Source organism: Oryza sativa, chromosome 2, assembly GCF_034140825.1.
Source record: "Oryza sativa Japonica Group chromosome 2, ASM3414082v1".
Taxonomy (NCBI): domain Eukaryota; kingdom Viridiplantae; phylum Streptophyta; class Magnoliopsida; order Poales; family Poaceae; genus Oryza; species Oryza sativa.
In genome coordinates, this window is record NC_089036.1 from 30274568 (window position 1) to 30296272 (window position 21705).

The following is a 21705-nucleotide window of genomic DNA, read 5'->3' on the forward strand; positions in this document are numbered from 1 at the left end:
TCGAACTATAATCGAGGGACGAACGACAGACTTTCTTTTCATTTGTTTCTTCCGTCTAGCCGCGTTGAGGAATGAGCCGAGAAAACGAAAACAGCCCAACTCAAGCGTATATCAGTCTGTACACGCCTACACCAGAGTCCAGTGGTCCTAAATCCTAATCCCGGATTCCCTTCCCCTCTTCCCCTCGCTTCTTCGTCGGTCGACCTGCGCACGAACCGCCGGCGAGGGCGGGTGATTGGCGCGATCCGTGCGCTTGCCGTCTTGCCGGCGTTGGGGAGGGGGGCAGGTGAGGCCGACTGCTGCTGGTCTGCGGCGTGCGGCTCGTCCTCGTCTTCCGCTAAAATCCCCCGAAAAACAACGAACCGATTTCTCTTTTGCGACTGCTCGTGTCAGCGACGTGGCTGAACCGCGGGGGGCTGGGAGAATATTTTTATCCAGGCGCGCCCCCCGGTTTGCGTTTCCGTCTCTCCCTCTCGCGGATTACTGCTCGCTCGCTTCACGCATCGTCCCTCCTGTCTCGCTCGCTAGCTGTGTTCCCACTTCTCCCCCTCGCACTACTTAAAACCGCCGATCCCCCATTCCAATCCTGTCGCGATACGACTTGATTCGGCCTCTCTCTCTCCGCGCGCGCAGCAGCAGCAGCCGCCGATGGACCTCCCCCTGGTGGACCTCGCGCCGTACCTCGACCGCGCCGTCGCCGGGGGCGGCGCGGCGGGGGAGGAGGCGGTGCGCGCGCTGTGCGCGACGGTGAGCGCCAGCCTGCGGGACACGGGGGCGCTGCTGGTGAAGGACCCGCGCTGCCCCGCCGCCGACAACGACCGCTTCCTCGACGTCGTCGAGCACTACTTCGCCCGATCCGCCGACTCCAAGTGCCTCCAGGAGCGCCCCAACCTCCACTATCAGGTAATCTGGTGGGATCAAAGGCGAGGGTTTGGGTTAAATTTGGTCCTTATTAGGCAGGATCACTAAAAGTACCCTACTTGTTAGACCATCTTCTCTGCATTGTGAAATCGCCATGAGAATTCAGGCACAAAACATCGTGTCTGTCCCTATTGTAATGCTGGCTTTATTTCCGTTTCAAATGTTAAGGTTGGTGTGACACCTGAAGGCGTGGAGGTACCTCGCAGTCTTGTCGACAAGGAGATGCAAGACAAGATCAAGAGTATGCCTGAGGAGTTTCAGCCCGCCACTCCTAAGGGTCCAGACCCGAAATGGCGGTATATGTGGAGAGTGGGTCCTCGCCCAGCGAATACCCGTTTTAAGGTTGAGACTGTTTGCTTGATCCTTTTAATTTGGTGTGGATATCTGAAATGATATGCATATTGTGTGTGGTCGTTCGCTATGTTCTATACTGACTTGTGAGAAACCTGGTTTAGGAGCTGAATTCGGAACCTGTTATCCCTGATGGATTGCCTGAATGGAAAGAGACCATGGATTCCTGGGGTTCTAAAATGATTTCTGCAATTGAGGTAGATCATGCTCTACATTTAATTTCTGTTTTTTGTTGCTGTATTATATACAAGCGGCCGTGTCATTTCATAGGTTGTTGCTGAGATGGCTGCAGTTGGATTTGGATTGCCAAAGGATGCATTTACCTCTTTGATGAAGGAGGTAATGCTGTAACAATCTGTAATATCCTGCTGTAATTTGTTAATCTACTCAGGATGCAAGTAAACAGTACCAGGTCCCAGCATTATGTTTACTTAGCTAAAAATATTTCTGTTGGTTCACAGAAATTGAGTTGTTTTTTTTTTTGTAATTATGTAATGAACGCTGCATTTTAATGCATTATTCAGATCCATTCTGCATTCATCCTGTTGACATTGGTCGATTATTTGTGTGTTTTTCATAGGGACCACACCTCCTAGCACCAACTGGAAGTGACCTTGAGCGGCATGGTTCTGAGGGCACTGTTTTTGCTGGGTTCCATTATGATCTCAATTTCCTGACCATACATGGTCGAAGTAGATTTCCAGGCCTGAACATCTGGCTAAGGAACGGCAAAAAGATGGAAGTTAAGGTCCCTGTTGGCTGTCTTCTAATTCAATCAGGGAAACAGGTTAGCTTTGCCAGTTTTACTGCAAGTATCTTAATTAGTTCATATTCGCGCATCAATAGAAGGTCATATGTATGCATATTGGTTTCTGTTCTGATCTCTAAATTCTGGTTTTCCATGAAATTGATACTGTTGTCAATCATAGAATCAAACTTTGTATTTGTATTTTGAGCCTTTTCTGAAACACAAACACTAGAAAACTGGGAGTGTAAGCTAGTGAAAGATGGGGCTTATTTCTGACAACTTGGATGTGATGAACCAACACACAAGCAAGTAAAGCATCTCGCCAATTGAATTACTTTATGTTCTTTAACTGCAGCTGGAATGGCTTACTGGTGGGGAGTGTTTAGCTGGAATGCATGAGGTAGTGGTAACCAAGAGAACACTAGAGGCAATAGCATTAGCAAGAGAGCAAAATAGAAGCTTGTGGAGGGTTTCATCAACCGTAAGTGCTAACCACTCCTTCTCGATGTGATTTACTTCATGAGGCACTTCCATCAATTTAATCTTACTTGCTCTGGTGAACTATTGACTTACCCATTTGCCTATTTATGTAAATAGCTGTTTGCACACATTGCTTCTGATGCAACCCTTAAGCCATTGGGCCACTTTGCTGAAGCATCCGATGCTCATAGTTATCCACCAATCTGTGCTGGCGACTACGTCGAACAGGAACTATCAGTAATCAATCTGAAAGGAAAGAATGGATTCTAGACGTTATGCAGATTTCTCGTTAACCTTACAATTCATATGATCAGCAAACGGAACAACAGTCCAGGCTGATATGTATCTTCATTGCTGGAGGCTCACATGCTGAAACTGTTGGGTTGTTCCCTGCACAGCCCGTACATGTCCATGCTTCAAACCTCTTGTTAAGATAGATTGTCTCTCTTCAAATGTACTAAACTGGTATCAATTGTGCAAATAAAATATTTACTCTTTAACTTCCGAACGGGGTGTTGGACGGGCCTCACCTGTGGGTGATCCGTTTTGGGATGTGTTCTTAGTAGGAGGGATTCTTTGATCAAAGGAATCCCTTCTTTGTAATTGTAAATATTTCTTCTTAGTGAAATGAAGCACAATTCTCCAGTGCATTTGGGAAGAAAAGAACTTCCAAATGGAATATTTGAATGAAGATAGGTTGTCTCTATTGAATGTGCCAAATTGGTATTAGTAATCGTGCAAATAAAGTATATACGTAGTATCGTTGAACTTCCAAACGAGGTGTTTGAAAGATATGGGCTTTGCAATCCATGGCAATGAATTTCATACTTGAAATCAAACATGAAACTGTTATTCTCCTCCCAACACAATCAACAGTGTTCGAACTAAGTATCGCTGAAACAGCAAGACTATTCACCGGCCAAAATTATACTCTATGTAAGCTCCATCACACTACAATGCACTCCACAGTCTGTATGAGCACAAAGCCACCCCATCGAAGTATACATATGTACAGCAACCAGTGAGACTTGTCCCTTGGTGTTCAATTTCAATCGCACATTCACACCCAGTTGTTGGGCAACGAGAAATTATGGAACCTGAAGGATGTATCCCCTGCCGTGTCCCTCCCCTGCAGGTCTCCTCTCCGCACCGGCGGCGGCTCGGTGCACGCGAACGAGTCCTGCCTCACCAGCTCGACGCCGAACGAGTCCTGCCGCACCAGCTCGACGCCATACGAGCCCTGCCGCCGCAGCTCGCCTATGGCGAACGAGTCCTGCCGTGGCAGCTCGCCGCCGCCGAACGAGTCCTGCCGCACAAGGCCGGCGGCGAACTCCGGGTACGGCGCCGGCTGAGGCGGCAGGCGGGGCTCGTGCGGGCGAGCCGGCGCGTCGGCCGACTTGCCTTCCCACATGAGCAGGTGGAGCAGGATCGGGCGCAGGGCGTGCCGGTGCAGCGACAGCTTCTGGCTGAGCGAGACGGTGTCGAAGCACCGGATGGCGCCCGACGTGGACACCATCCACGGGAGGACCTTTTGCCCGGACACCCTGGAGATCACCAGCAGCTTCGACGCGCGCTTCGCCTCCCGGTAGAGGTCGCGCAGCCCCGACCTCGTCGACGGCGCCAGGAAGCCGCTGTCGTCCTCCATGACGGACGAGATGTAGATGAATCCCTGTTCGTTCGCGAGTGATCCACACAATTGATCAGACACGAATCACACGAGCAGGATCAAGGACGAGTTAACAAGATGCAATGAATGGCATGACGGTAAAGGTGTACTACCTCCTCGGTGCGGCTAATGGCGAAGCCGAGCTTGGTGTCGCCGGCCTCGAGGGTGATCTCCACTGGCATCTCACCGGCGGCGGCGGTGTACCAGACGCGCACCGCCTTCACCACGCCGATGTCCACGCCGTGGTAGTCCTCGAACCCGTAAAGGCTGGCGTTGGCGAGGTTCGGGAGGTCGGCCAGTGACCCCGAGTTGACCGTCGCGGAGGCCGTCTCGCCGGAGATCTGCACCACCATGCAAGATATGCATGTCACGCACAACACCTACTAGCTACTAAAACATTTACTCTAGGCAAGTTTGATCGCTGTTGAGGAACCTTGGTGAGGAGGGCCTCGGTCTGGACGTTGAGGAAGGAGATGGGCACACCGGACGACTGCGAGGAGAGGATCCAGGCGTTGGCGCGGGCGAGGGTGTCCTCGACGGAGTTGTAGCGGGAGGCGGCGCGGTCGAGCGCCGTGGGGAGGACGAGCATGGAGAGGAAGCTGCTGGAGTTAGGGATCGGGAGCGCCTCCCTCATCTTCTTCTCCCACGGGTAGGCCACGTAGCCGTCCTGCAGCTGCGCCTTGCTCAGGGCACACACCACCCTCGAACTCCTCGACCCTGGACGTCACCGTAAAAAAACAGAAAAAAGAAAAATGCCGATCAATTCTCAGGTTCAGATCAGAAACTCAAAAAGAAAAAAAGAAGATGCTGCATTCTATGCAGTTCTGCATGATCTTTGCTCACTGTTTTACGAGCGGCAATAAGAAATTTGAAGAAGAAAAAAACTCTATGGAAGATGACTGAGGAAGTAAAGTCAACCAGGGAATCTGAATCGCATTGGAATTTAGCGACAAGTTTTTTCCGAGTCAGGGGAGGGAAGATTCAATTATCATCACCGCCAAGTGGCGTTCTGTATAAAGAAATCAAAATGCAGATTCCAAACAACGTGCACCGCCGTGTCTGTTGCCTGGAAGTATGCAACTTGAGCTTAGACTACAGCAACTTGGTGTTTTTCTTATCTGAAACTGACGTGTTTGTTTTACTTGTGGAAGCAGAACACCCATCAAATGCAAACTACCCAGGTTTTTAACTCGCTTAATAAATATCTTATCTTATGATTTTTTTTTCTCCGAGCTATCTTATGATTTTGTTATTGCTGTAGTTGCGTGGTTTGCAGTACCAGTAATCTGCCATAGGCTACTGTGGATTCTTCCATGATAGCTCAAAAGTGTTCAACCGTGACTTTCGCAGCTTGCACACGGAAGAAGCAATTAGGATCGTTAAATAGAGTAGTGTTCTAGTAAAGCCTTTGTTCAACAAACAATCAAACAAACATTGTAGCCATGAATAACCTAATGGAATTCGTTCAAAAAACCTGGACTAATGGATGGCCATATTATTAATTTGTGCAAGCCAAGCTACTCTAGAAACTTCAAATTTCCCAGACAAACCAGCTGCCCTCCACCCCCCAACACCAACAACAATGTTATCACCAGCTCTTGCAATCCTGACTCTGTCATACATCAAACCTAGGATATTCTGATCATATCCCCAGACTGAGCAATCACACCATGTATTGCAACCACAAGATGGCAAATTTCTGATTATCAATCAGCATTGATCCAAGTATATGCCAATCGAAAACGATACCGTGATCGATCACGCCAAAAAGATCTCCTCTCGCGAGAGAGAGAACGATAAAGAAGGTGTCACCTATCAAGCTACCACCATCTACTTGTTAACTTGTGCACAAAAGTCGTATGCAGAAGGCACACGAGCCCTATCCTCCTTCTTTGTCTGTTTTTAATTAAAGTCCAACATGGCATGTAACGAAAGCTCAGTCGCGGACTTTTACTTTTCTTGGTTGGTCTAGAGCTTGCACAAACCGAAGGAAAGTGGCTGTACGGACGGACATGGATCAAAAAATTCAGCGAAAAAAAAAATCTAATTCTCCGTAGTAGTTTGCATCGTGATGAGGAGGAACGACATGGCGTATGAACGTACCTCGAATGGCGATGCACTCGCTCTCCATGCGGTCGACGAAGCCGACGGCGTAGTTTGGGTCACGGATCGAGCGGAGCACGTACTGGCGGCTGCGGCCCACGACGGCCATCATCGCGCCGCCGCCCCCGACCGCGGCCTCCTGCGGCACGATGCAGGCCTGCATCCTCGCCGTCGTGGTCGTCGCCGCCCCCGCCGCGGGGGAGGGCAGCAGCTCCCCGCTGGTGGTCACCAGCTGCTGCGCGTGCGCGGGCCGCCGCACGCGCACCTCGACGGACGTGTCCCCGCGCTTGTACGCCGAGTGGAGGAGCCTCTGCACGGCGGCGCGCCCGCCCTTGAACGGCGCGGCGTGCGCCGCGGGGCCCCCGCGTCCGCCGACCCCGATGAGGATCTCCTCCACCACGTCGCCCGTCTGCACCGTCTCGCTGCTCCCGGGCCCCCACTCCTCCGCCCTCGACCCGCCCGCCACGCACTCTATCGCCACCACCCCCTGCCTCCTCCCGTGCTCCATGGGCATACCTCTCTCAACCTCCTCCTCCTCCTCCCACCAGCAACCGCCCTTCTATACACGCAGAGAGAGGGAGATCTAGCTGTGTTGACCCCCGCGCGAGATACCGCCGCCCCGTCGCCGTCGCCGCTCGGAGCAGCCCACGAAGATTCCCGCGACTTTGCCGCTGCGCAGCGTGTGCGAGCAAAAACGGAAGCCGATCGGTGACGACGGTATTAAAGGCGCTGCCGTCTCCTGCTCTCTCACTCGGTGCGCATCGCGCCGCACGATCGTCGTGGCGCTGCATCTGAGCCGTCCGATCCGCGTCGCGGGGGTGGTTGTGAAAAGGCGTGGGTCACGTTATCGGCAGCGGGTGGCACGGGGCCGAGCCGAGGCGAGCGAGCGAGAGCGAGAGGGGCAGGCTCTCGGTGGTGGGGTGGACTTGGAAAAATTGGGGAAATCGCCGACTTGGAATGCGTCGAGCGAGACAGCACGCGCGCGGGCGTGGGGCCGCTGATAGGGAGGGATCACCGCCGTCCAGTTCCGGATTCCCGCCGCTTCTTCGGACCTCGTCATCTCGAAACCGTTTCTGAACCCCCGTTTCTCTACCAAAACACAAGCAGACGAAGTGGGAGTAGACTCGTAGCTTAACTGGTTAGGTTTTTGACGATGAAAACAGTTTATTCGGTAAACTAAATATATATGCTCATATTTATAACTTTAATTTAGTGATAAGTGTAATCTTTTAAAAATACTTACAAGAATAAGGTGTGTATTCACTATTCCGCGCCTTGAGAGCGCATGCATTTATAACATGTTTATCAACAAAAACACAAACCGAATCTTCAGCAGCTAGCCGAGCTAATTAGTGAATACAATAGTACCACCCTATTACATGATAATAGAGATACCCTTTCATGTTCATGGCATCTGATATGTTCATGGTTTGTATAGTATATCCCAGCAGCTCTAGGAAAAGTTTCTGTTCTCCATTGCCAACCATCTTCTATTGACTTGTATATTCCAGTTTAGACTTGGGCGATGCACTTTGTGTTCAGAGATTCCCATTCGTCAAGTCCTCACTATCATGGCTGACGTTCTCATTGGGATATCGCAGTATTGAATCTAATCTTCTTCTCAGAACAGTTCAGAATCAAAATGGTTCATTTACAGGTCCACGTGGATTCGTTGACGTCACTGCCGAACAGACGAAAAGAAAATGGTTGTAGCGTGCTGTCATGCAGTAACGTCGTCTGGGGGCGAATAGGAATATACAATTATTAACCTCTCTAATCTGTAATCAGTGAGTAGTGATATGAATATATGGTTTAGGGAAACGGAAATCAGTTTGATGTCATGAAAATGAAACATGCAGATAGTTGTAAATTTGTCCAGTGACCACTTCGTACAAGCTAGAAAACATATCCAGAAACGATGTAAATTGCCGTTCAAGTTTCGCATATCGATCCATTCACTATTGACCAATAATAATGCTCCGTTGAACGAACTAAAAGTGCACCACAGTTGCATCAAGCAGAGGTTAAGAGAAATGCTGCTAATTATTGTGGAGGACCATGTATTAATTAGTCTTCGGTATTTTGTTGTATTGGAGTAGGTGTATGTCTCGTATAATCCTAACTTTATTTTCAGTTGACTGAATGAACGAATGGGACATGTGATGTAGCCAACTACGGAGGGGTATGCAATATCTAGATCATTTCACCCCCTTTTTCCTTGAACATGCAAAATCTTTTGACCTGTATCTTCTTTTCAAGCTACTGTAACAAATCATTTAACCATTCTAGAAATTAACTTGGACTCTTTTACTGGAATTCCACATATAATCGTATATCATGGGCTCATGGCACAAGGTATTATGACTTATCAGTCTGCAGAAGTAAATGTTTTCTGCACTTATCAAAGTTACAACGCGGCCCGGCGAAAAACAAAAAGTTACAACGCTAATCTAAATCGTAATCTTTCACAGAGATCTAAATATTAACCCGACCAAACATTGTATCAAGGGGAGTAATGGTTTGTCCTATTTAGAAAACTTAGGATTCAAGAAATAACTTATTGGTAGCTAGCCTATAAAAATCTTAAAAAGTTAGGTTTTTCATTTCGTAGTTATAGTTCATTTCCTGTATTCTATAACTACAGCTTCTTAAAATACAAGCGTAAATCTAAACCATTTGTAGAAGATTCTAATCCTGAGAGAAAGCCACAGCTGTGAAAAAGTATGAGACCCCCCTTGATTCAAAGGAAATTCATAGGAATTTTAGAGGATTTCATTCCTACAGGAATTTTTCCTATATAGCCTTTTAAATCAAAGGAATGAATCCTATAAAATCCTATAAAATTCCTATGAAATGCCTATTCCCATGCAAATTTTAGAGGACATTTTTATCATGAGGTAGAATCTCATGGAAAAAAAAATCCTTTGAGTCTTTTATCTCTTCTCAAATTCTGGTGTTTTTCTTGCGGCCTAATAAAACGGTTATTCCTACGTTTTCCTGTATTTTACAATCATCTGTTTTAGAGCTCTTTTGAAACAAAGGAGCAACGAAGGAAAAACAGAAGATGTGAGTTCCTATGGATTCATTCACTGTAGCAGCCTTTGATTTGTAGGAATAGGTCATAGGAAAACTGAAGGAAATATTCCTTCATTGCTGATTCTATGGGAGAAACACATGAAACTTTCCATCCAGTCTGAGCTCATTTTTCACTTGCTTTGCGTAGGCTCGAGGCAATCAAGCTCCTAATCTCTTTCTTCACTGCAGGAGAACAAGCAATTAATGGATATAATTTGTGTTAGTTATTAGAAATGGAAAGTGGGCCAAGTTCTTAAGTAAAAATATTCTTGTGTTTTTTTATACCCCATTCAAACACATATTCATATACATTTTCTATGATTTTATATTCCTCTATTTTACACGTGAATTCTTATCATATTCCTCTATTTTTTTTCTATTCATTTATTTTTTTCAATCATATGTTTGAAAGGGGTCCTTAATCCTTAAACTTGTATTCATGCCAAAATTCTAATTTTCCCTATTATTCTGTTTTTTTATTCATGTGATTCAATTGGGCCCTGAATATTGTGTGAACATGTTAGAACTAGCAAGTTTGTTTCAGTGGAATCCACCAGCCCGCATGGCCCGTTCTAGTACGGACTGTCACTTGTGAGTTGCGAAGGCCAAAGCCCAAGAAGCTCCCGATCTCAAATGGCATCCACCTCGCCGGAACCCTCCACCGCCGCCGCCGTCGCGGAGACCGGCTGTTCCGTCCAAATCCGTCGCCTGGAGGCGACAGACCACGAGAAGGGATTCGTGGCCCTCCTCTCGCAGCTCTCCGCCTGCCCGGACCTCACCGCGTCCGAGTTCGCCGCGTGCTTCGCCGACCTCGCGGCCCTCGGCGACGACCACGTCATCCTCGTGGCCGAGGACCCCGCCGCCCCGGAGAGTCGGATCCTCGCCACGGGGTGCCTCTTCGTGGAGCGCAAGTTCCTGCGCGGCGGCGGGAAGGTGGGGCACGTGGAGGACGTCGTGGTCGACGCCGCCGCGCGCGGCCGCGGGCTCGGGCTCCGCGTCGTGCGTCGCCTCGTGGAGATCGCCAAGGAGGCCGGATGCTACAAGGTCATCCTCGACTGCACGCCCGAGCTACGCGCGTACTATGCCAAGTGCGGATTCGTGGAGAAGGGGGTTCAGATGGCAATCTACTTCTGAATTCTGATCCATAGGTATATGTAATTGTGCATTTCAATGTTTCATCTTGTCATGACATTACGCTGTAGTTATTATGATTAAATTTTGGAGTACTTGATTTCATTATTTTGTACTTGTTTCCGATTGAGAGTTCTACTTGTAGAACGACAACTTTGGTGATATGTTGCGTGATTAGCTGTGATTTTGCCATGTTACAAGCATAGTTTCCTACTGACAACCAATCTATTGGTTATGTGACATAATTTTTTGCCTGGCTTTAGTAGATGTTATGGGTATTCCTAGCCCGTGTTACTGCTGAAAGAGTGCAATATAGGGTGGGTAATGAATCATAGTTGGTACTTGGTACTAGTAGTATTTTGGTAGGATCAATGATTTACTGTGATGACTGAGCCCTTCTACTACATTCGTACCAGATGAGCTAACCGTCTAGGCGTCTAATAAGATGCAGACCCATGCTTAGTAACACACCTAGTTGTTTTGCCTACGTTGATATGCTATAATTAACACTTAACACTGTTCCAAATATTAAGAAAACGACAACAATGCTCTCCACAGCGTACAGTAATTTGCTGATAAATACTTCCATGTGTTTTTGCTCTAACAATTCATCCAGTTGACTCACAATGTAAATATTCAAATGCATTACCCTAAGATTTGTATATCTGATGAAGTTCATTCCTTTATTGTCTGATATTTCTAGGGTAATAGCAATACTTGCAAAACTGCAGGATAATTATCAGTTTTACTCCTACAGTAGTATTCTTTGAAGACAGCATGATTGCATTAGTTTATGACCATTAGTTTCAAGATACTTTGATCACTGGCATGATTTGGGACTGATAGATATAGTTTTAGGAAATCCCTTTTATTTTCATGTAACAGCCTTGGGAGCTAGCTAGGCAATTGCTGTTCTCTACTTTAGTCTGAATCACATCTTAAATTTGTCAGAAATTTTAACGTCATTATTTTAGCATTCCACATACGTAGAAGGTGATTGAATTCCATGTTATATATACACAAAGGGCCGTGAGATTTTTTTTTGTTACATGCTGTGAATGTCTACCATACTTAAATTTCATTTTATGGAATCTGTTGGTTTGCCTTCCAAGTGCCATTGTCTGTGAAATGTAGTATGCGGTCTATCATTACCATGCATTATTGCTAATTTACACCAAGTTCTTCTGGTCTGTTTTGGGAAAAAAAATGTCTTAACAGAGTTGCAATAAGGGTCAAATCTGCTTTCTCCAATGTTTCATTTTGAACAGTGCTATCACAACATATACTTCCATGTTACCCTTTATTTATTCAAATTTGGAAAGCTCTGATCTGTTATTCATTTTATGCCCTACCCATAATTTATTACTCGGTGTTTGATCTCACTATCTGAAGTGTAACTCTGAGATCTCATAGTTCCTCCTATTGTCGCAGGTAAGTTGCTGCTAATGAGCATAGCAAAATCTGGTACACCACATATCCGTCCAGAATTTTCTTCCTGCCGCAAAATCTGGTACACCACATATCCGTCCAGAATTTTCTTCCTGCCGACGGGGATCATGTCTTAGGATGCACTTTGATTTTTTTGACAACAACTTGTATTTTTTAGCCGGGCACAACAGCTTGTACCATTGAGAACTGCCCTTGGAGCTATATAATTTATTTCAAAAGAAGCTAAGCTTTGAGAATGAAATTACAATAACATGTTCCTACTTTTGCTTAGATGAGTTTTTCATGAAGTTCCTTCATATATTCTCCGTTAAAAGTGAGGCGCCCTAACATTATAGGCGCGACAAGGAACTTGGTGGCCCGTCTCGACGGTTCACTCACCGTCAAGAAAAATAGCACACGTACGCATAGAAACTCAGCAAATCAGATCTCTGGATGGCGGACGCATTAGCATAGCTGAACCCTTACCGTCAAGAAAAATAGCATACGCACGAATAGAACTCAGCAAATCAGATCACTGGATGGCGGACGCATTACAATAGCTGAACCGTTACGACCTTCACAACAAACTATCCTCTCAACAAATGATGTGAACCAATGAAGCCGATGGTAGCAGAAAAGGATGTGAGCAAATTCAAGCAAAAAATCAATACCAGCATCTAACAGACATTTTTTTAAGCTTAAGAGTGATCCTTGTTCACAGCACGATAGCATGGAGTATATATCCCAAAAGGTTGACAAACATGTCAAAATTCCAAGCGCTTAAGAAAATGCAGTCTTGAATCATCAACAGTAGATAACAAAACGCTAAAGCAAGACTTCCAAATTTGCTCTCAGCATAGTGACTGGAATCATGGAAATATGCACTAAGCGCTAACTGACAGATAACAATGAAAAGTTTACTCCTCATCCTCAACAACCTTGGTTCCCAAACCCTTGAGACCCTCTGCAGGGATCTCAGCAACTGTGACCAGAGAGTAGAGCTCCTCCTTGGCGTCCTCCTCATCGTTTCTCTTGCGAGAGATTCTAACACGGACTCGCCTTGGGACACTCCGGATACCATTGGTCCAGATGGCCTTGTTAAGCTTCACGTCGATGCGTATATCCGTTGTGCCCATGGCCTTCTGTGCAAACTTCCTGATCTCCTTGATGGCATTCGGCGCCTTCTTCTTGAAGGTGCTGTTTATCAGAAAGAATTATTTCATTATAACGTTTATTTCAACAAATCAAGACTTTTCAAGATTGCAAAACTTCTAAACAAGAATCTGCATTTATCTAAAAGGTCAAATGTAATATGAACTGTGAAGTTGGCTGCTTTATAAAGAAAATATGTGCAACAACAATTAGTTATGCAGTGCTAAAAAGTATGAACCACATAAGATGAATGACCAGAATTGATTAGCAGAACCAATGACAGGGCAAACATAACAGATTAACAGATGAACTGCTATAATACACACTGCCAATAACTATACATAACAGTGTTTTCATAATGTAATCTTGTTTCCAATGTTTTGCCCAAATGGAACACATGATAGCATATAAAGGCAGCACGTGTAACGATGAGCAACATCTATTTACCGGGCATGTAACTGTATCAACCACCATATTTAGACAGATACCTGACTATGTCCGGGGCATAATGGATCAAATCATTAGAGCAAACAATACTTCAACACAAACAAATCACAGTACAATGCCATCCAATTATGAAGATACGTGAGAAAAAAAAATACGGATTTAACCAGTGCGCTCTTACGAAATATCCTGCCCAAATGGAACACTTGGTAGCACAAGGAGAAGCAACAAATGTAACGATGAGCAGAGTCCATGAGCCGGGCATGTAACTGTGTGCAGCCACAACAATATATAAAGGCAGACACCTGACTATACCCGATTAAACACCCAATCAAATGGCAATAAATAGCTACAAAGCGAAGCTACGGTCTCGAACGCAGATCTACATAAATAGGAATGTGGGATCAAATACAAGAGAAGGATCCACATGAATCAAACCCCCCTCGGTCATATGATTCCTGCTGTGCTGTAGCTGGTCTAAGGATATCCATCCAAACAAGGTGTATCAGCCATTCACGAGCCCACAAAGTGCTCGCAGGCAGCAACCCTCCGCACCAGCAAAGCGCTAGATCCCTAACACCTCGTGAAACCAACATCTAGCTCGTGGATCTACTGCAAGCGCAACAAAGCTCAGGGAAATGGAGGAGAGGGAGGGAGGGAGCGAGAGAGTGAGGCGATACCATCCGTGGAGACGCTTGTGGAGGTTGATGGTGTACTCGCGGGTCACCACCTCGTCCTTGCGGGTGCCGGCGCCGCGCTTCTTCTCCGACATCTTCGCCTTGCGCCGCCGCCGCCGCCGCCTTCGCGCTTCTCTCCTTTGTCTGGCTCCGAGGGAGGCTGCGGCGAGAGGAGATAAACCCTAGTCGCACGCGACGGGGTCACGCTTTTATAGCGGCGCGGAGTTAGGGCTCCGCTCGCGTACTGGGCCTAACTGTACCAGAATAAAAACGGCCCATTTAACTAGAAGAAGCCCGTTTAGATGGTGATTTCCCTTTTTCCATTTTATTCTTATATTTCGAACTTTGCAGCTTGTTTCTGATTTTGTGAAGGCTCGAGTTGAGACGAGCTTTGCTTGGATTGGTGTTCAGATTGGAGAGAACACAAGTAACTGTTCATTTTGCAGAGAACACGACTGAGGCCATGTTAGTTCCCACACAAAAACTTTTTACCCTGTCATATTGAATGTTTGGACATATGTATGGAGTATTAAATATAGATAAAAAAACTAATTACATAAATTGCGTGCAAATTGCGAGACGGATCTTTTAAGCCTAATTGCGCCATGATTCGATAATGTCGTGCTATAGTAAACATTTGGTAATAACGGATTAATTAGGCTTAATAAATTCGTCTCGCGGTTTACAGACGGATTTTGTAATTTATTTTGTTATTAGACTACGTCTAATACTTCAAATGTGTGTAACAAAACTTTTCACATCTAGAGTTTCAAGGCCAAGTTTAATACTTCAAATGTGTATCCGTATATCCGATGTGACACGCCAAAACTTTTCACCTTGAAGTTCTAGGGCGTAAGAGCAATTCAGTAAACGCAGCAACTCCTGTGCAACACAACCATCCGAAATTCAGAATTGTGACGCTTAGAGAGCTGGACCCAACCAACAGTCCAACACAGATATACATGCAGCTGCAGCACCAATTCTCGTAGGTGTTATTTTGCAACAGAGGCCGATGCACTGAGGTCTACAAGAATTTGCAGCAGAGGCTGCTCGTAGGCTAGTAGCTGATGCCATTGGGGGAGTACAAAAATATCAGCATTCATAAACTTCACTGTTTTTCATCAGCATTTCTGCAGAATATGTTTCGGTTCTCAGGACTTCAGGAGTATTGAAACAGGTTGTGCTGAAAACTATATACATTAAAACTTTCAAACAAAACAAACACCAGCAATTTTCACTGGATTCTTTTTGTTTATAAACAACAAAATAATTAATTCTTCATAGATTTAATGACAAACAATCATGGAACTACCAAACAACACTGGAATACAGAAGAAAAACAATACTGGAAAACAGTTTAGATCTCATATCACAGTTCAAACAACACATAATACAGTCAAATATGGTGATAACTGATGAGCAACAACACAGTAACAATGAAGCCAAGAGGAAGAATGGTGTCTTGTGAGAGGGCTTATGCCTGTACCAGAGTAAAGAAAAATGCTGAAGAGGAACAAATGAAAGCTAGTAATTCTGAACTAGCAGTGGCCCATCGCCTCATTATTCCATACAAAACTATGTCGGGAAGATGTTGAAATAAACATTTCAAGCATGTCTCAAATCAAGCAAAATGGAACAAAACTCTGAAGAAAGCTGGATCCGTAGGATAAGATGTAGATACCTATGAGCACAAGATGGCAGCAATCCTAACACATGACATGGGTTTCAAACTGTGAATCCGAACTTGTATTGATCTATATATTTCCAATGTGTTCCCTCTGAAAATGTTATAATAACTAATAAACTAAATGTTAATTCCCCAGCCAATCACTTATAAAACTCAAACATCCAGGTAAAGAAGAAACTTTCTCAGAAGCCAATAAGATAGAACTAACTCAGGCAGTACAGCTTATCAACCTAGATACAGTAACTTGCTCAGGACATCAACAAAGAAGGCTGAAACAACAGTACAATTATTGTTATCACCAAACACGTTAGAGGTACGGTTATTAGCTCACCTCATTTCTTAACTCAATCAGTCTCAAGTGGTAGAGCAAAAATGAGTCAATGCAGCTACTTATCCATCAATAGATTAAACAACAGAAAATGTGACCAATGCACAAGATTATAATTTTCCTGGAATCAACATCATAATAGAGGAGGAATAGTCAAATAGAGGAGCCAATTAGACAACAACAGTCACAAAGTACCAATCAACCTACGCTTGCAAGAATTGTCCAAGAAGAAAGCTAATCCAGTATCTACCAGTTAACACATTCCCACAGCACCCAGTTGGTTTTCTTATCAGCAAACAAAAATGATAGAACATACGAACTTCAGTATCCTATATGTGAATCAAATTGTCCCCTCAAGAATTAACACATTCGTAAATCCATGAAAACATCAGAGATCAGAGTTAACGAATTCGTCAAATCAGCACAATAACAACTAGAAATGTCATAGCATATCTGAATATGCTTAACAAGAACAGGCACAAATTGGGGTTAACATGGTTCCACGGTCAAGAAGAAATTAAGTATATGTCCAGAAGCTTTATTCCATTCAGGATTCAGCTCATCATTTCATAAAAAAAAATGGAAAACTGCAAGGGACCTGGCCAAGAGGCGAGGTCCCGCCGCGCGCACGCAGCACAGATCGAGCGAATCCTTCGATCCGATCAGATCAAGGAAGGCCAAGTGAGGAGGCGCAAACCAGGCCAACTCAGATGGCGGAGGATGCAGCACCGGCGGCCTCGGCCTCGAGATACCGGCAGATCCGCTCGACGACCTCCCTCCCCTTGGCGCTGTTCTGCAGGAATCTCTCGGCGCAGCGGGTCTCGACCTTCTCCGCGACGGCGGCGAGGGCCGAGAGCGGTCGGCACCGGATCGTGGTCTCCTGCCTGAACTGCGTCCACTCCTCGGGCCGCTCCGGGTGCGGCCGGTAGGTGGACCGCTCCTCGACCTCGATGAGGCCGCGGAGGGAGACGTTGCGGACGACGACGTCCATGGCGCGGCGCGGCGCGTCGACGAGCGAGGTCTCGACGCAGTGGCAGAGCGCCGCGCCGGACGGGGACGACGCCGCGGCGGGGAGGAGGCGGCGGAGGATGAAGGGGAGCGGCGGGGAGCGCACCGTGATGGAGCGCGCAGCCTGCAGCCGCCCCGCCTCCGGGTCGACGCGGCGGTGGAGGGTGTGGACGTCGGCGACGTGGGAGAGCGCCGTGCGCGACGCCGGGTCGGTGAACTTCCGCCACGCCGCCGCCGTGACGCGGTCCCACGGGTGCCGGTACACGTGCTCCTGCGTGTACACCACCATGGCTGGCTTCGCTTGGGGCGGCGAGCAGCGAGGGTTTTTTCTCTCGATTTGTTTTTCTTTCTTGCGGCGAGGGTTTGAGTTTGCTCGGTGCGGGCGGCGAGGCGAGGTAGGAAAAGGGAGAAATGGAAAGGGAAGAAGACGGAAGAAGAGAAAGGCGGTTTTCTGTAAACCGCTCTCTGGTTTGGAAAGGAAGGCAAATCCGAACCAGGCGGCAGCCGCTGAACGGTGTGGCCGGCATGTGCTCCGTCCCCCGTCTCCCTAGCGTTTTTCCCTTGCTCCGCCACGTGTCCAGCCGCAGGATCCTATGTTAACCCGCTTCCGGTCCTGGAAAACGGAAAGATTGGAGACCGTGACATTATGTGGAAAGCGGATTATAGGATTACGCCTTCGGCTTGACCGGAGGAGGAGACGACTTCTCTTGCGCCGCCGCACACTCCGCAGCAGAGTTGCTCTCCCATGGCGATCTCCCACCTCTCCCGCCGCCTCCTGAGCCCCGCCGCCGAGACGGCCAGGCTTCTCCCTAAGCCGCATCCCCTCCTCTTCCTCCACCCGCACCGCCACTTCTCCGCTCCCTCGCAACCCGATGGCGGCGGCGGCCCCGCTCCGGTGTCCCCGGAGTCGATGAAGCACCAGGAGATCGAGGGGCCCACGGTGGAGCGCGACACCTCGCCGCTCGCGGACGAGACGCGGAGGGAGCTCGACGCGCTCCGCGCCGCCGTGCAGCGGATCAGCGGCTCCCTCGCGCTCCTCGGCGGGGCGCACCTCGCCGCGGGCGCGTGGATCGCATCGGGCGCGGCGCCCGTCGGCGTGGGGTCGGCCGCGGCCGTGCAGGGGGTGGTGGCGTTCGCGTTCCCCTTCACGGCCGCCCTGGTGCTGCGCCGCGCCATCAAGCCCATCGCCTTCTTCCAGAAGATGGAGGCCAACGGGCGGCTGCAGGTGCTCACGCTGTGCCTCCAGGCCACGAAGAATGTGAACCTCATGCTGCTCCGAACGCGGGTGGTCGCCATCTCGTGCGCTCTCGGGGTGTCTGTCGGGTCAGTAGCTACGATCTTGATGCGGTGAAACTCTCTAGGAAGGATGGTTAGTTTCATTGTTCGGATAATAAAAGTGCACTGGTGGTAGGCATGAGAGTCTGAACTATGAAATTTGGGTGCTTTTGGATGTCGATCATTGCTAGAGTAATTTTTTTTTGTGTATGCTTACACTATCAAGGAAATCGTAATGTTACTGTCTCGACTTTTACCTGCAAATGTAGAGATTACTCTTCCTATGACCACTATGTTAATGGAAGTCAAAGCAATGTTACAAAATACCTTGCAGAGCTAAACCGCAAAAGGTTTTAAATGTTGCTAAGTGCAGTGACTTTATGTTGTATCGAAGTGCTTCTGGCATCTTCTTATTTCCTGTGGATTTTTGACAAACCAGCTCTGTGTTACTTGTTAGCAACTTAGCATGGTTGCTGTGCCTGTGGTGAGCAGTGAGCTTGTAAAAACATTTTACTAGATACCATTTGCCTGCTGACTCGTTTATGGCTGAACTGTGTTTTGAAACCATCATGTTTTGTCAAGTTATCATCTTGCACTAGACAGCTATTGGTACCTAGTGAGGTGAGAATGCATTTGGAAAGCTCTTTGTCTGTTTATGTTTTCAGTTCACAGCTCATTTTTATCAGTAATTTGAGTCTTTTTAGGTTGATTTGTGAGCTGTTGAAGTTTACATTGAGTTTCACAAGAGATCAATATATTTTCAAAAGTCACAAGAATTTATCAATAAATGGCTTTGAATTGATGTGATTTCGTCTACTGAAATTCTCAGCATTGCTCTATGTATTGACACGTTTCTATTTGTGTAAATTTAAAATGGTTTGTTATTCAATGTCCAAATGATAGTAAATTAATTTGTTTGTTTTCTATTTGGACAACTGTTTTTCTATAAAGATTAGATAGGTTCTCCTATTTTACATCTTATTGGTCACATTGTCATATCTATTTTTGTAGCTTGCATACTGAATCTCTCTCCTATTTCCAAATAGCAAACAGTATTGGGATTAAATATAATCCAATCACCCCCTCACTGAGCTGATTTTGTTTCTTTGCAAGATGATTAGTGATGTCTTGATTAGTGATGGAAATGTATGCAGATACTTTCTTTATGAGACCTTGTAAGTACTGTTGTAGGTAGAACTTGAATTATCAATAAGTTTTTAATAAGTTCTCCCTATCTGCAGCACTAACTTGAAGGTAGTCTTTAGCAATGTTGACATGACCTAAAAGGTTGGTTTTTATTTTAAAAGGTTGTTGCTTTTAATAAACCGTGAGCTGTATAATTGGAACTTTCCCACTGTCCAGACTTGCCTTATGAATACAATGAGGTTTAGCTTTGCATAATTTATACAATCTAAAAGTTTGATTCTTATCCCTTAAATAAAAATATGCTTTTGTAGCAATATATTCAACAAATGGTATGGCCATATAGGCCTTGCAAATCCTGCTAGGGGAAAGTAAGATATCGCAGACTACAGTCCTGGATGAGATTTTTACAGGTATCCTGATACCTGAGAAGTTTGATAATTTTCTGACAAGATTTCCATGATAAACTAGAAATAATCTGGAGTAGTAGTTCTATTGATGGGAAGGCATCATATATACTGATCATTTCTGTAGAGCAAAACTGATGAAGGCATGGAGTTTATCATTATTAATAAATATATACAGTACGCTGCACTGTGCTTAACTTGTAGGTTTGGTCTAAGTGGCAAACTGGTAATGCTGTATACAGAATATGCGTCAGACATCCTCTATCAGCTAGGTTAGCCTTCCTCTGATAAATAGAATTCTGTAGGGTGCAGTGGAATAGCCTGTCACTTTCCTTTTGGATGTGACAAAGTGTCACTTTCCTTTTGGATGTGACAAAGATTCACCGGCAATATTATCTGCTAATTGGTAAGCTCTTAACAGTTGGCCTAGTTAAAATAGCTCTTTCTGAACAAGTAGATAACCATTGCCATTATTGGTGCCTTTCTATTACTATAAATTGGCATTTTGGCTGAAAGGAGGATACACATTGATCACCTTCAGCTTCCCAGTTCCTAAACTTTCAGGTCTCGTTTCATCTTTGGTTATGTCAGACTGTTAGCATTCCATGTAGTACATCATCTTTAGTTTAGGTATCCTCCTTGGGCTGAGATCAAGCCTATGCCACCATTATCATTTTCCTCTTGCACAAGGGTGGGAAAATCCTTATGTTATTGGTTATAATGTTCTTGACCTTGCAAGGCCAAGGTACCAGCTACATGCTGGGGGATGGGTGACCTTGGCACCTGCCTATGATGAAGTGTGGCTCTTTGCTTTAGTTGTCTGCTCTTCTGTAATCTGTACTCTGCATTATTTCAAGATGAATTGTATCCTCTAGATTAATCTTCTGTTTCCTTGATGAGTTGCGAGTTTGCGACATTCCTGTCAAGCTGATACATTTGTCATGGTTAACGAGAAAGAACATATATGGTGTATTTGTTTCTGAATCCTGCGCATGGCAGCATGCTTCTTTGTCTATTGTTATCATTGATATGACTTATGAATCAATTGTGGTGGTCATTCTGAATCACATGCTCTACACTCTCACTAAGTAACATGACTCGAAAGCAAGTTTTTTTTTTGGCCACTAAGGGATACAGCATCGCAGAGACTTTGTCGGAACCTTTTTTTTTTCCGATTAGTTTCATTCTTTCTGGTGCGTGCAAATAAGCCAATGGCAAAGTGGACTGATGGTCTGATGTCAATGTTGTAGTGAGATGTTTCTCCTTGTCTTTGGCAACAGAGTATCCTGTGTTTTATTTCCTTTCCGCTGCTGGAGTAGTTGAATCTGAATTGCCAATGCTTATTTTTGGCCGCTCAGTTCTGTACTTGTGCAGATCGTGTGCCCCCTTTACAACTTTTGTTCAGAGTTTTATTTACTTAGGCATTGTTTCAGGAGAGCTAGCAATAATGCTTAGTAAGATTTTTGTGATTTTCTTGATCTAATGAACTGGGGCCTATTTTGATCTGTCAGTTCGACAAAAAAAAAAAAAAAGAGGAGGAACATACTTGTGGAATTTAGTTGTCTCGGGTGATATTAAGCCACCACATATCCCTTATGTATGTTTTAACGGAATTTGTAAGTCTTTTGCCAACTGCAAAGCGGACTAAAATTACATTCTGTTCGAAGGAACTAGAATGATT

General features: G+C 45.9%; 6 protein-coding genes across 6 annotated transcripts; 3 read left to right on the top strand and 3 right to left on the bottom strand.

The window, feature by feature from the left end:
- The first annotated feature begins 588 nt into the window (after window positions 1-588).
- LOC4330530 (uncharacterized) lies at window positions 589-3163 on the top strand. The gene is made up of 7 exons (XM_015770570.3): window positions 589-903; window positions 1090-1263; window positions 1377-1469; window positions 1543-1611; window positions 1853-2059; window positions 2376-2501; window positions 2618-3163. Exons 1-7 carry the CDS (start codon window positions 649-651, stop codon window positions 2768-2770), a joined length of 1077 nt encoding a protein of 358 aa, XP_015626056.1. The 5' UTR covers window positions 589-648; the 3' UTR covers window positions 2771-3163.
- Window positions 3164-3328: 165 nt separating this feature from the next.
- On the bottom strand, window positions 3329-6959 carry LOC4330531 (uncharacterized). Its single transcript, XM_015770569.2, has 4 exons — window positions 6270-6959; window positions 4600-4883; window positions 4280-4507; window positions 3329-4169 (listed from the first exon to the last, which is right to left on the bottom strand). The coding sequence occupies exons 1-4, from the start codon at window positions 6781-6783 to the stop codon at window positions 3561-3563; spliced, it is 1635 nt and encodes a 544-aa protein (XP_015626055.1). The 5' UTR covers window positions 6784-6959; the 3' UTR covers window positions 3329-3560.
- A 2957-nt stretch (window positions 6960-9916) lies between these two features.
- On the top strand, window positions 9917-12184 carry LOC9266241 (probable glucosamine 6-phosphate N-acetyltransferase 2). The gene is made up of 2 exons (NM_001422797.1): window positions 9917-10492; window positions 11907-12184. Exon 1 carries the CDS (start codon window positions 9978-9980, stop codon window positions 10476-10478), a length of 501 nt encoding a protein of 166 aa, NP_001409726.1. The 5' UTR covers window positions 9917-9977; the 3' UTR covers window positions 10479-10492; window positions 11907-12184.
- A 369-nt stretch (window positions 12185-12553) lies between these two features.
- LOC4330533 (60S ribosomal protein L31) lies at window positions 12554-14360 on the bottom strand. The gene is made up of 2 exons (NM_001422798.1): window positions 14180-14360; window positions 12554-13100 (listed from the first exon to the last, which is right to left on the bottom strand). Exons 1-2 carry the CDS (start codon window positions 14269-14271, stop codon window positions 12821-12823), a joined length of 372 nt encoding a protein of 123 aa, NP_001409727.1. The 5' UTR covers window positions 14272-14360; the 3' UTR covers window positions 12554-12820.
- A 2348-nt stretch (window positions 14361-16708) lies between these two features.
- LOC4330534 (uncharacterized) lies at window positions 16709-17591 on the bottom strand. Its single transcript, XM_015767568.3, has one exon. It carries the CDS (start codon window positions 17486-17488, stop codon window positions 16898-16900), a length of 591 nt encoding a protein of 196 aa, XP_015623054.1. The 5' UTR covers window positions 17489-17591; the 3' UTR covers window positions 16709-16897.
- A 286-nt stretch (window positions 17592-17877) lies between these two features.
- LOC4330535 (uncharacterized) lies at window positions 17878-18738 on the top strand. Its single transcript, XM_066308100.1, has one exon. The coding sequence runs from the start codon at window positions 17945-17947 to the stop codon at window positions 18548-18550; it is 606 nt and encodes a 201-aa protein (XP_066164197.1). The 5' UTR covers window positions 17878-17944; the 3' UTR covers window positions 18551-18738.
- Window positions 18739-21705: the final 2967 nt, after the last annotated feature.